At 40.8% G+C, this 15,062-nt stretch overlaps 1 protein-coding gene across 2 annotated transcripts in view; it reads right to left on the bottom strand.

The window, feature by feature from the left end:
• Positions 1 to 1,904: 1,904 nt before the first annotated feature.
• Positions 1,905 to 15,062, bottom strand: part of RAB3A (RAB3A, member RAS oncogene family) — a 92,809-nt gene continuing 79,651 nt past the window's right edge. For both annotated transcript variants that reach the window (XM_077272853.1, XM_077272843.1), the window contains exons 3-5: positions 12,936 to 13,054; positions 6,215 to 6,339; positions 1,905 to 3,508 (exon numbers count right to left, since the gene is read on the bottom strand). In XM_077272853.1, the coding sequence (XP_077128968.1) occupies positions 3,318 to 3,508; positions 6,215 to 6,339; positions 12,936 to 13,054 (435 nt within the window). In that variant the 3' untranslated portion in view covers positions 1,905 to 3,317. The remainder of the gene's footprint in view (positions 3,509 to 6,214; positions 6,340 to 12,935; positions 13,055 to 15,062) is intronic.

Genomic DNA, 15,062 nt, shown 5'->3' with positions numbered 1-15,062 from the left:
GTTTTTTTATATCCGCCTTTTTGATTCCGTTTTATTCCACTTTTTTTTTCGGCAGTATGATAAAGCGTTGTTTTTTGCCTCGATTTTTTTTTTACTTTTTTTTTCTTTTTTTAACTAGTGGGACAGTTTTATAGGTTGGGTCGTTACGGACACTCTGATACTAAATACCGGTATGTGTAATTTTTATTTTTTTTGTTTTTTTTAATTTAGATAAAAAATGTATTTATTGGAACAGTACTTTTTTTTCTTTATATAGGAAGTTTGTTTTTTTTACACATGTAAATATTTTTTTTTTACTTTGTCCCAGTGTGGGACATCATGCTATAGTGTCAGATCGCTTTGCAAAGCACTGTATCAGATTGCGTTGTTCCGAGGGTCTCAGGGAAGCACACAGGGAGCCCCCTCCCTGCGCGATGCTTCCCTATGCCACTGGAACCCTGTTTATTTGATCGCAGTGTTCCGGGGGTTAATGTGCCGGGAGCGGTCCATGACTGCTCCTGGCACATAGTGCTGGATGCCAGCTGTAATAATCAGCTGACACCCGGCGGCAATCGGCCATGAAGTACTATCCTGTCCCTGGGAATTAAGTCCCAGGTCACCTCGACGGGATAGTAAGTCATATGGCAGAAAGGGGTTAAACCAGGAATTGGTACTTTTGGCAGTGTGGACCAGTGACAACTCCTGCTGGAGAATTAAATTTCCATCTCCAAAAAGCTTTTTGGCAGAGAGAAGCATGAAGTGCTCTAAAAATTTCCTGGTAGACGGCTGCACTGACTTTGGTCTTGATAAAACACAGTGTATCTATACCACCAGATGACATGGCTCACCAAACCATCACTGATTGTGGAAGCTTCACACTAAACCTAAAAGCAGCTTGGATTGTCTGTCTCTCCACTCTTCCTCCAGACTGTTGGACCTTGATTTCCAAGGTCTAGTGTGAAGTATCCACAATCAATGATGGTTTCAGGAGCCATGTCATCTGCTGGTGTAGGCCCACTGTGTTTTATCAAGACCAAAGTCAGCGCAGCCGTCTACCAGGAAATTTTAGAGCACTTCTTGCTTCCCTCTGCCGACAAACTATTCTCCAGCAGGACTTGGCACCTGTCCACACTGCTAAAAGTACCAATTCCTGGTTTAAAAACAACAGTATCACTGTGCTTGATTGGCCAGCAAACTCGCCTGACGTTAACCCCATAGAAAACCTATGGAAGCCCAGAGAGAATCTATGGGGTATTGTCAAGAGGAAGATGAGACACCAGACCCAACAATGCAGACGAGATGAAGGCTGCTATCAAAGCAACCTGGAATTCCATAACACCTCAGCAGTGTCACAGACTGATCGCCTCCATGCCACATTGGTGCAGTAATTGATGCAAAGGGATCCCCGACCAAGTATTGAGAGCATTTACTGAACATACATTTCAGTAGGCCAACATTTCAGATTTTAAAATCATTTTTCAAGCTGGTGTTCTAAAGTATTCTAATTTACTGAGGTAATGATTTTTGGGTTTTCATTGGCTGTAAGCCATAATCATCAACATTAACAGAAATAACCACTTGAAAAACATCACTCTGTTTGTAATGACTATGTAATATAAGCTTCACTTTTTGTATTGAAGAACTAAGAAATTAACTTTTTGATGATTTTCTAATTTTGTGAGAAGCTCCTGTATCTGAAAAGGACTGCTAGTGAACACACACTCTAAGTGTTCGGCTACTGTGTGACAGCATAAAAGTGGATGTTATTTCATGAACTCGTGCCTACTCTGCACCCAAAAAGCATAACTAAAAAGGGAAAAATACCGTAAGGAGATTGCATGAAAAACCACTTGTGAGAACATGGCCTTATATCTGAAGGAAGGTAACAGTTGTGACCATTAATGAAAGAAGGAGAAATAATCAGGTGAACAGCAGACTGAAGACTTTATTCTTAACTTGGAAAAATCAAGTAAACCATTTCTGTTAAAGGTGCAACTAACAACTTATCCCGCACATATACATGTTACTAATGCATGCACAATCCTCCATTTAGTCACCCCAGGAAAATCTGCAAGTGGTTTGTCTTCAGATTTTACTTTATCTAGATCCTTAATTTCTGGATGTTAAGATAAAACAGGATTAAATAGTGGGAATGTATGACTGGAAAAGAAGGACTAGTGTCAGGAGCTGTGGCAATAAAACACAGGTGTTAGTAGCCCAAAAAGTTCTTTTGGCAGGTATCCAGTTTGCAGCGATACTGGCGGTTAGATCTAAAGTACTGGGAGTGGGCACCTTCTTATTCCACTGGATGTCGTATGCTGAAAAAATGGAGATGTTGCACCTTTAAAGAGGTTTGTGTATTTTTTTGTTGTTTTTTTTTTGTAAGAGCTGACTCTTTAGAAATACATTTATTAAAACAAAATGATCCTCTTTTCACTTACTCTATTGTAACTACGTCAACAAAATTGCAGAGGAGATTCACAGCACTCAAATGCAGTTTTAAAAAGCTGGTAATATTTAACATACAATTTGCGATATATTTGTGACTATATACTCTAGGAAGATCAATAAATTAAATAGAACTAGAATATTTAGGAAAAGGATAATATTCTATCACCGCCTAAAGTCAGGACAGGAAAAAGGACTATTACTGGCCACAGTACTCCTCTATAAGCAGCTGCCTCCTTGTGGCGGGAACCTGGAACGGCACTCCATTAAAATAGGAAGATAGGTTCTCACATACATATTGCAAAATCGGACACAGGAAAACAAAAAGTATAATAAAATATATACTGTATATATATATAAATAATCTTAACACAAAAGAGTGGCAAGAGGTACGACATGGAAGTGTTCAATGCACACACAAAAAAGCAATTCAGGGTGAACTGATAGAACATTCATGTTTCATGCGAACACATTTATAGGATCTCTTATTTCTGATGGATATTGCCATTGAAACGCTTGAAAAATCCATTTTGTACGGAGTCAGAGCAATCTCTTTAGGGTTTAACTTTCCAGTAGAAAGACGCTGTACAAAGATGGCATTTTCCCAGACATTTCCTTCTCATTACTATTATTAACTCACTCTCTCTATACATATATATATTTATATATAATTTATTTTTAAACTTTTTTTTTTTTTAAATTATTAAACCACTCAGTTTTTAACTCTCTCTTTGCTACATCGATCTAACTAAAAAGGTTGTAACAGACAAAGTCATCTTCTGATGATATGCAAGTTTTAATGGTCAGTGAGGGAGAGGTCACCATTTTACAGCCGATAGGGGCAGGGGTGGAATGCTGTGTGTGTTTGTGGAGAAGGAAAGGCATGGGCTTTAGCAGGCACAGTCCTGATGTGGTGGAGCCTGCTGGTCGGTGAGCTGAGGTCCCTGTTTGGCTCCAGTAACAGCTGGATCAGCAGTATCCAAGCTTTCGGACATCTTTTCACAGATTATGTCCACCAAACGTTCAAATGTCTGCTTCACATTAATGTTGTCTTTCGCACTGGCTTCAAAGAATTCAAAACCTGTAAAGTAATAATGGAAGGTTAGCATGTTCTTTATCAGTTCTCACTTGCCGTGACTGCTGCTCCTGGTGTGTTTTGTCTGCAGCGCTAACATCACGTCGACTGTGCTTCAGACAACTGAGCTCAGGAGCTCTTACGGTTTAGATGTTGCTGATTTGTTGCCTCACTGTCATGGTATCCAATGTAGCCTAGAAGCGGCTACACAGGCAGGGCTCAGTTGTCTCCAGCGCTGTTGATGTGACATGGGCGCTACTGGCAAACTAAGCAGCATCGGAGACCCAGTGTTGAACCTAGACGGGGTAAGTATCAAAATTTGGTTTTACTACTACAAAGGAACATAAAAAACACTTTTCTGAATAGTGACAACCTATAGCGATTGGCCAAATTCTTCTTCTGCCGAGACTTCTTTTTCCCCATCTCCTGGGAATGAATCAATATGGGCATGTTGAAATACAGCAGTCCAGCCATTTTTTTTCCTTCTGAATCTACCATTAGAGGAGAATTAGAAGCAAATATTAAACTAATGTATAACCTACAGAGCCCAGGTTCTTCAAATAAACACCATGGTGGCTCAGTGGTTAGCACTGCAGCCTTCCAGCGCTGGGATCCTGGGTTCAAATCTAACCAAAGACAACATCTGCAAGGAGTTTGTCGGTTCTCCCTGTGTTTACATGGGTTTCCTCTGGGTTCCTCACACAGTGCAAAGACATACTTGATATGGATTCTAGATTGTGAGCCCCAATGGGGACAGTTTCAATAATGTCTGTAAAGTGCTGTGGAATTAAAGGAGTTATACACTACTCACAAAAAAAGGATATTTGGCTTTTAGGTGAAATTTATGGAAACCGTTAAAAGTTGACGCTGCTGTGATATTTTATCATGAAAGTAGGGAAACAGTGGTTGGTATACCCAAATAAAAAATTTTAATGTCTCAATAACTTGTCATGTGGCCTTGATCATCAATTACAGCTTGACATCGACATCTCATGCTATTCACATGTTGAGTTATTGTCTGCCGAGGCATGGCATCCCACTCTGCTTGAAGGCCAGCCCTCAGGTCATTGAGGTTGTGGGGTACAGTTACGAGCCTCTAGACGGCAACTCAGCTGACTCCATAGGTTTTCTATGGGATTCAGGTCTGGAGAAAGTGCAGGCCACTCCATTTGAGGTACCCCAGTCTCCAGCAACTGTTCCCTAATGATGCAACCTCAATGAGCTAGAGAATTGACATCCATGAAGATGAAATTAGGCCTGTGTTGTTCGTGCACAGGCACAATGACAGGATTAAATATGTTATTCAAGTAGTACGGGAATGTCACTGTACCATTCACAAAGTGTAGGGCAAATCTGTAATGACCAGACACAGCTGCCCACACTGTACCACCACCAAGGGCTCGTCTGGTAACAACAGTGGCTGATGCATAGCGCTCTCCTTGATGTCTCCAACATTGTTGCTGGCAGGCATTTCTCCTCAGCGTGAATTGACTTTCATCAGTGAACAGTGTAGATGCTCCCTGGCCCATGCAAGATGATGATGCCTGTCCATGCTGGTGTGATCAGGTACCCGTGCAGGTCGTTTAGCACACAGACATACACGCTGTTGTAAACTGTTTCGAATGGTCTGAAGTGACACTTGGGTGCCTCTCACCTCCTTTAAATGTACCTGGAGTTGTGTGGCATTCATCATCCACCGGCTCCGAAGGACACTGTTCACAATGAAGCGGTCATCAGTGTGGGATGTGGCCAGAGGACGTCCACTTCTCTGCCTTTGTTGAGTCTTCCAGTCTCTCTCTATATCTATTGCAATCAGATGATGACTCTGTGAAACTAAGATCAGGGGCCACTTCCGTTTGAGAACATTCGGCTTGAAGCCTCGCAATTGATGTAGGTTGTTAGCTGTTGTCTTGGTCTTATGATGTCAAAATGTGAACAAGCATGATAGCGAGGACTGTTTAATATGAATTCTAATTGAACCCTGAAATTTATTGGGTGATTTATGGCTCAAACACCTGTTGAGAATTTTGCCCTTAAGCTCCTTGTTAGAAAACCAGCACATTGTGCAAAAAGTACTGAAAAAGTGAACAGTTGGACATGTGCATTCAAAAGTTTAGAGACGGTCACATCAAGTTCAGCTGAAAATGTTACAGTGCACTTTAGGATCTTCCTGAAATTTCATTCGAAAGCCAAATATCCCTAATGTTTTGTAAGTAGTGTACAAGTGAGTAAAATAAATAAAAATTGTATTTAAAAATATGCAAGGAGTTTGCCAGTAGCTATAAATGATATAGACTAAATAATGGCCATCGTTTTAGTATTACATGACAATTGCCATAAGCATAAAAGTGAGTACCAGTAACTACTCGTAACTAGTGATGAACGAGTGTACTCGTTGCTTGGGTTTTCCTGAGCACGCTCGGGTGATCTCCGAGTATTTGTTAGTGTTCGGAGATTTAGTTTTCATCGCCTCAGCTGAATGATTTACAGCTACTACCCAGGCTGAATACATGTGGGGGTTGCCTGGTTGCTAGGGAATCCTCACATGTAATCAAGCTGTCTAGTAGCTGTAAATCATTCAGCTGAGGCGATGAAAACTTAATCTCCGAACACTAACAAATACTCGGAGATCACCCGAGCAACGAGTACACTCGCTCATCACTACTCATAACCCTTCATTGGGAACAGGCTTAGAATGATGACGTATCTTACCCAGATGATCTGCCAGCTGTCTTCCCCGCTCTGAAGACACCACTCTTTCGTCTTCCATGTCACATTTGTTACCAACCAATAAAACTTGAGCATTGTCCCAGGAATATGTTTTAATCTGAGTTGACCTAGCAAGGTAAGTGCAATTACAAAGTTTCACTACAGACATTAGCGAATGGTCATTTAACCAAAATAGCACCATTAATAATTCATGCTTGTCTGAATGTAATCCGTGCACAGAAATGTGCTCCAGAGCAAATGCAATATTACATGTGGTGGAAGACCCACCTCTACGATAATCATATGATCTATCAACACATGAGAATTTGGGGATGTCTTCATGAATCAATCTTTTCTTTTATGGAGCTATATTCCAAGTTAGACAGCATTTCACACCCCAAACTATTAATATGCGCTAGCTAGCTTCCTCCATTACTTAGACATCAGCGTTTGAATTGCTTTGCAAATGAGGCTGTAAATTTAAAGCCTCTGTCACTCCAGCTCTATTTCCTGCCCAGCACCGCCGCCTCCTGTTTGACTGACTTCAGGCAATGAAGTTGGCAGTCAAACAAGAAGAGGCGGCGGTGGGACAGAGCTGAAGTGACGGAGGCTTCAGTTCTACAAATGGATCTTCATCCTCCTTAGCCCATCAATTTAAACACTGATTTCTCAGTAATGGAGGAATGGACTGGCCATGTACAAATACGGCTAGACATGTCTTTCTGCCATAATCTCAAAAAACTACAGTATATTTCAATGGAAACCCCAACGGAGTTACTGTGGACGCTTTCCATCCTAGCAGCATTCATATTTTTCAATATTCACAAAAACTGTCAATGTCCCATCAGAATAAAGTTTCAGTGATTCAGAGTCAGTGCTTGGCGGAATTAATTGTAAAAGCGAACCAAGCCTTGATAAAAATTATTCCGACTGTTTGGAGAAGTGAGTTAAGCGAAAAAAAGTACAATTTTGGCATTAGATTTTTCATCTATATGGAGTTTACCATATGAGTCAAATTTTAAATATTACTATTGACTGGGCTTTTATCAGCAAAGCGATAACAAATAAGCTTTTTTCAGTATTTGGATTAGGAACAAGAAGTGATTTGAACATTGATCATTTCTATAATACGCACACAAGACTTACACTGTAAATGTATGCCTGATGATAATGGCGATGACCAGCTTTCACCATGCAGTGTAACTGACGTTATCTTTGTCCTGCAGGTTGACCCCATTAGGGCAATACTCAAATGATTTTTTAAAACTATTTTTTCACAATAAAATCACTTAAAAAATAGATATGTTTGTGTTACCATCTGAGAGCAACAGCTTTACTTTTTAGTGTTGTGCGAGAATTTATTTTATGGGACAGACTGTGACGTCAACTGAGTGGGTAGTGTGCCGAAAAAGCTAGGGAGAGTACACGAAGGGAGGCAAGATTAAATTCACAGCAACTCTGAGATGACCTGGACACTAGGGAGGAGATCACTCTTCCCAGGTAGATGTGATTACACCATCCGAAATCAGGCTATTCTGCGGAAAGCAATGTCAACCTGTATAGGCCTGGCTAATTAGCGTGTGACAAACAGAACACATATGAAGATTTTTTTGGGACATCAAGTGCACTGCAAGGCTCTGAAGCATGACAGACCAGACAGAGTCCCCCCCGTAAGGCCGGGGTCACACTTGCGAGTGCAATGCAAGAAACTCGCACGAGTCTCGCCTCAATAGCCATCACTGCAGCTGGCACTCGGGACCAGAGTGTGCGGCTGCATGTTTTTCTATGCAGCTGAACGCTTTGGTCCCGAGTGCCGGTGGCAGTGCCGGATATTGATGTGAGAGACTCGCATTGCACTCACAAGTGTGACCCCGGCCTAAAGCACTTTATACATGTGACTTTGTTGGTCAAGTATCTAGTTAGAACAAGGCTAGTTTTACTGTTAGACAATTTTAATAAATGAAGTCCATAATCTGACTTAGTTAGGTCATGTAATCTGCAAAGACCCTAGTCCATGCCCTCATCATCTCCCGCCTCGACTACTGCAACCTCCTGCTCTGTGGCCTCCCCTCGAACCCCTCCAATCTATTCTAAACTCTGCTGCCCGACTAATCCACCTGTCCCCCCGCTATTCTCCGGCCTCTCCCCTCTGTCAATCCCTTCACTGGCTCCCCATTGCCCAGAGACTCCAGTACAAAACCCTAACCATGACATACAAAGCCATCCACAACCTGTCTCCATACATCTGTGACCTCGTCTCCCGGTACTTACCTGCACGTAACCTTCGATCCTCACAAGATCTCCTTCTCTACTCCCCTCTTATCTCCTCTTCCCACAATCGCATACAAGATTTCTCTCGCGCATCACCCATATTCTGGAACTCTCTACCACAACATAGACTCTCGCCTACATCGAAACTTTCAAAAAGAACCTGAAAACCTCCCTCTTCCGACAAGTCTACAACCTGCAGTAACCACCGATCAACCAAACCGCTGCATGACCAGCTCTATCCTCACCTACTGTATCCTCACCCATCCCTTGTAGATTGTGAGCCCTCGCAGGCAGGGTCCTCTCTCCTCCTGTACCAGTCGTGACTTGTATTATTTAAGATTATTGTACTTGTTTTTATTATGTATACCCCTCCTTACATGTAAAGCGCCATGGAATAAATGGCGCTATAATAATAAATAATAATAATAATAATGTAGACAAGTATGCCAACAGTTTCTATTAACCCTGAAATGTTCATAGGCATATTTGTGTAAGATAACACCATGCCAAAACATTTTTCCCACCAAGAGCATTACACATAATTAACACCCGAAAGAGTCTTTATGATGCCATGTAAAGCATAAAGCACTTCCAACAAAACTTTTACCTCCTAAACAAGGGGAGGGGAACCTCAATGATTGGGCTGGCAGCTGTATTTTAATGGCCAGCAGCCCTTTAATTTCTCCTTGCTCTGTGAGCAGGCACACGCAGTGATCACTACTGAATCTTGAGGCGCATGCAATGAAAGATTGTATGCAGACATAAGTGCCAGCGTCAGGACGCACTTTGTGGGCGGCGTTCGTGTGCGATTTGTGGGGCCTCAGAAGGATGGTATAAATATCCAAATGGCCCTTGGCAGAAATAAGGCTCCCCACCTCCACCCTTAATCTTGCTAAATATGTAGAAGTAACTCACAGAAAATAAAATAGAAGTAGATCAAAACGATGTGAAACATGCAAATGTAAATACACATTTGACAGGACAACTCATCACACGATAATTGCACAAAAACAAAAATTACGGTAAATAGTCTAAAGTTAAAAACGTATCAGATTTCATGTACAAAAATATTACAGGACAAAAGGGGGCAAAAAAAGAGGGGAGACATTTATAAAAAAGGGGCGCGCAATAAGAACAATTCCAGAAATATAAGTGTATATACACATTATTTACAGGCAAAGAACAAGATATAGAAGGTATGTTACATCGTGCAAAACATTCTTGTCATAGTACCAATACAATATAATGTCATGCCAAGTATCCTCACATAGTGGCAATATAATACAGTATAATATCATGTACATTATCCTATAGTGGTACCAATACAATACATGATAATATGATGCCAAGGTATATACATGAAATACGTCAATATACATCAGTGTGCACTGTATGAACTTGTAAGAAACATTATAAGGTGCTTTAGATACCGAGCACTATATAGAAGTTCCAGGAGATTGCGCGTCCGCCCCGACACGTGTTTCGGTCCCACCTTCATCAGGGGCGAAGGTAGGACCGAAACAAACAATCTCTTGCAACTATTATAGAATAATCTGCATGATATTATACTGTATTATAATGGCACTATATGAGGATACTTAGCATGACATTGTATTGGCACTATGGCAAGAATGTTTTGCATGATGTAACATCCCCTCTATGACAGTAAATAATGTATATGTATATATATATATATATATATATATATATATATATATATATACACTTACATTTCTGGAATTGTTCCTATTGCGCGCCCTCTTTCTCACAGCCTGCCACAGCACACGTGTGTGTGTGTGTGTGTGTGTGTATATATATATACACACAGTTAGGTCCATATATATTTGAACAGAGACAACATGTTTCTAAATTTTGGTTCTAGACATTACCACAATGAATTGTAAACAAAACAATTCAGATGCAGTTGAAGTTCAGACTTTCAGCTTTCATTTGAGGGTATCCACATTAAAATTGGATGAAGGGTTTAGGAGTTTCAGCTCCTTAACATGTGCCACCCTGTTTTTAAAGGGACCAAAAGTAATTGGACTGATTAAATAATTTTAAATAAAATGTTCATTTTTAGTACTTGGTTGAAAACCCTTTGCTGGCAATGACTGCCTGAAGTCTTGAACTCATGGACATCACCAGACGCTGTGTTTCCTCCTTTTTGATGCTCTGCCAGGCCTTCACTGCAGTGGTTTTCAGTTGCTGTTTGTGGGCCTTTCTGTCTGAAGTTTAGTCTTTAACAAGTGAAATGCTGCTCAATTGGGTTGAGATCAGGTGACTGACTTGGCCATTCAAGAATATTCCACTTCTTTGCTTTAATAAACTCCTGGGTTGCTTTGGCTTTGTTTTGGGTCATTGTCCATCTGTAGTAAGAAACGACGACCAATCAGTTTGGCTGCATTTGGCTGGATCTGAGCACACAGTGTGGCTCTGAATACCTCAGAATTCATTCGGCTGCTTCTGTCCTGTGTCACATCATCAATAAACACTAGTGACCCAGTGCCACTGGCAGCCATGCATGCCCAAGCCATCACATTGCCTCCGCCGTGTTTTACAGATGATGTGGTATGCTTTGGATCATGAGCTGTACCATGCATTTGCCATACATTTCTCTTTCCATCATTCTGGTAGAGGTTGATCTTGGTTTCATCTGTCCAAAGAATGTTCTTCCAGAACTGTGCTGGCTTTTTTAGATGTTTTTTAGCAAAGTCCAGTCTAGCCTTTTCATTCTTGATGCTTACGAGTGGCTTGCACCGTGCAGTGAACCCTCTGTATTTACTTTCATGCAGTCTTCTCTTTATGATAGATTTGGATATTGATACGCCTACCTCCTGGAGAGTGTTGTTCACTTTTGGTTGGCTGTTGTGAAGGGGTTTCTCTTCACCATGGAGATTATTCTGCAATCATCCACCACTGTTGTCTTCCGTGGGCGCCCAGGTCTTTCTGCATTGATGAGTTCACCAGTGCTTTCTTTCTCTCTCAGGATGTATCAAACTGTAGATTTTGCCACTCCTAATATTGTAGCAATTTCTCGGATAGTTTTTTTTCTATTTTCGCAGCTTAAGGATGGCTTTTTTCATCTGCATGGAGAGCTCCTTTGACCGCATGTTTACTTCACAGCAAAACCTTCCAAATGCAAGCACCACACCTCAAATCAACTCCTGGCCTTTTATCTGCTTAATTGAGAATGACATAATGAAGGGATTGCCCACACCTGTCCATGAAATAGCCTTGGAGTCAATTGTCCAATTACTTTTGGTCCCTTTAAAAACAGGGTGGCACATGTTAAGTAGCTGAAACTCCTAAACCCTTCATCCAATTTTAGTGTGGATCCCCTCAAATGAAAGCTGAAAGTCTGAACTTCAACTGCATCTGAATTGTTTTGTTTAAAATTCATTGTGGTAATGTCTAGAACCAAAATTAGAAAAATGTTGTCTCTGTCCAAATATATATGGACCTAACTGTATATCACCTTTTTCCCTCCCCCTTTTGTCTTGTAATATTTTTGTACATGAATAAAATCGGATACGTTTTTTACCTTGGGCTTATTACCGCTATTTTTTTCTGTTTGTGTATTTCTAAATATGTGTAGTGTAGGTTCATTAAAATATTCATCGCCGACCTGCCCGTTTTCAAGTGCCGCTCCGGTCCTCTTCTTAAATCAGATTCCAACTCGTCGGATCACACAGGAGTTTATAAGTGAACTGAAAGTCACTTTTAGGGCTCACTCACATGACCGCATTTTCAGTTCGAGTGCTATCTGTAGAAAAAACAAACCGCACTCGAACCAGTATTATTCAATGGGACAGTGCAGATGAGTGATTGTTTTCTATGACGGTAACAGTGTTTGAAAAAAATCTCAGCATGCACGATGATTTTCCTCTGGAAACCTGATAATACTCACCCATTCAAGTTTAGGGGTGCGTTTAAAAAAAAAAAAAATCAGATCCCATATGGAGCCACAGTATGGCATCCGACGTTTATAGATACACAAACTCCGTAACATAAAAAACTGTAAATGATTAGTAGATGCTGCTATTCCAACAGATTGTATATGGACTGCAAAACGATGAAAGCGAGAAAATCATCATCCGAGTTTTCTGTTCGCTCGTGTGAATCTACCCCTACTGAGTAAGTCTATGGAGAGTCAGAACGAGGATCCATAGGCTTACGCTGTAAAAGAGACTTCTGCTTCATACAAACTCCAGTGTGATCTCATAAGGTGGAACTGAAGGCATGCGAGTCTGTACAGGACTGGAGCAGACGGTGATCAGTAAGTATACTAATGCACATTCAGTACAAACGGATTTAGAAAAGTTTTAGGAATACAATTTTAGTTGGTAGTGCTTCATTAAGTAATGAAAAAAATGAAATATAATTCTAAGGATCTAGTAAAGCTAAAGTAATTTGTAGAGACCCCTTTATTCTGGTACATAGCACTACTCACCAGTCCTGTACAGCATTGAACGATTCTTCATTTGTTATGTCATACATCAGGATAAAGCCCATAGCCCCCCGGTAGTACGCGGTGGTAATGGTCCTGTACCTTTCCTGTCCAGCAGTGTCCTGCACAACAAAGTGAGTAGAGTAAGTGTACATATACAATAATACCAAAAAAACAGTACATCCACATTACAACATTTAAAAAAAAAATTATATTTAATTCCCATACCTATCTATTGTTCAGGAAGTAGATACATGGCATATTGTCAAAATGCCACCCCCTTATACATTCAGTCATCTTATGCAATTTTGTGTGAAAGTAAAAATGTAGAAAAAAAAAAAGCATAAAAATTGATATTACTGGCTAAAAGCGAGACCCAAACAAAAAATTAAATATAAAATACCTCCTTAAAATAAAAAGTTCATACATAAGGCCTAAACTTTACTTATTCTCACTATATAATAACTTTAGAATGGCTTTACATATTCCAGTGGTTTTAAAGGGAATCTGTCACCTACTTTTTCGTATATAATCTTCGGCCACCACCATCAGGGGCTTATCTACAGCATTCAGTAATGCTGTAGATAAGCCCCCGATGTAACCTGAAAGATATGAAAAAGAGGCTAGATTACACTGTGTGCAGAATTATTAGGCAAGTTGTATTTTGATCACATGATACTTTTTATACATGTTGTCCTACTCCAAGCTGTTCAGGCTTGAGAGCCAACTACCAATTAAGTAAATCAGGTGATGTGCATCTCTGTAATGAGGAGGGGTGTTGTCTACTGACATCAACACCCTATATAAGGTGTGCTTAATTATTAGGCAACTTCCTTTCCTTTGGCAAAATGGGTCAGAAGAGAGATTTGATGGGCTCTGAAAAGTCCAAAATTGTGAGATGTTTTGCAGAGGGATGCAGCAGTCTTGAAATTGTCAAACTTTTGAAGCGTGATCACCAAACAATCAAGCGTTTCATGGCAAATAGCCAACAGGGTCGCAAGAAGCATGTTGGGCAAAAAAGGCGCAAAATAACTGCCCATGAATTGAGGAAAATCAAGCGTGAAGCTGCCAAGTTGCCATTTGCCACCAGTTTTGCCATATTTCAGAGCTGCAACGTTACTGGAGTAACAAAAAGCACAAGGTGTGCGATACTCAGGGACATGACCAAGGTAAGGAAGGCTGAAAAACGACCACATTTGAACGAGAAACATAAGATAAAACATCAAGACTGGGCCAAGAAATATCTTAAGACTGACTTTTCAAAGGTTTTATGGACTGATCAAATGAAAGTGACTCTTGATGGGCCAGAGGCTGGATCAGTAATGGGCAGAGAGCTCCACTCAGACTCGGGCGCCAGCAAGATGGAGGTGAATTACTGGTATGGGCTGGTATCATCAAAGATGAACTTGTGGGACCTTTTCGGGTTGAGGATGGAGTGAAGATCAACTCCCAGACCTACTGCCAGTTTCTGGAAGACAACTTCAAGCAGTGGTACAGGAAGAAGTCGGTATCGTTCAAGAAAACAGGAAATAGAAAAAAATCCAGCTCAACGAGGTGGTGAAAAAGCAAAGTCTTGGTACTTTATTCACTTCATATCAAAAAATAGAGGATAAAACAACAGCACAATATAATTAAAAACACTATCTACGCGTTTCTGGTGACATAGCACCCTTAGTCATGAACCTCATGAAAAAAAACCCACTCCAACTTCCAAAATTATTAAGCTTTGATATTTATGAGTCTTTTAGGTTGATTGAGAACATAGTTGTTGATCAATAATAAAAATAACCCTCTATAGTTGTTGATCAATAATAAAAATAACCCTCTAAAATACAACTTGCCTAATAATTCGGCACACAGTGTATACTCACCTGGGGGGGGCGGTCCGATGGGCGTCGCAGATCCAGCGCCTCCCATCTTCATGCGATGTCGTCCTCTTCCTTGCTTCTGTCGCAGCGCAGGCGTACTGATTTGCCCTGTTGAGGGGAGAGTAAAGTACTGCAGTGTGCAGGAGCTGGGCTTCTTGGACCTTTCCCTGCGCACTGCAGTACTTTACTCTGCCCTCAACAGGGCAGATACATTACACCTGCGCAGGAGCCGTGACAGAAACAAGGAAGAAAACGTCATCGA

This window comes from Ranitomeya variabilis, chromosome 1 (genome assembly GCF_051348905.1).
Source record: "Ranitomeya variabilis isolate aRanVar5 chromosome 1, aRanVar5.hap1, whole genome shotgun sequence".
Taxonomy (NCBI): Eukaryota; Metazoa; Chordata; class Amphibia; order Anura; family Dendrobatidae; genus Ranitomeya; species Ranitomeya variabilis.
This window is presented reverse-complemented; position numbering and strand designations above follow the sequence as displayed.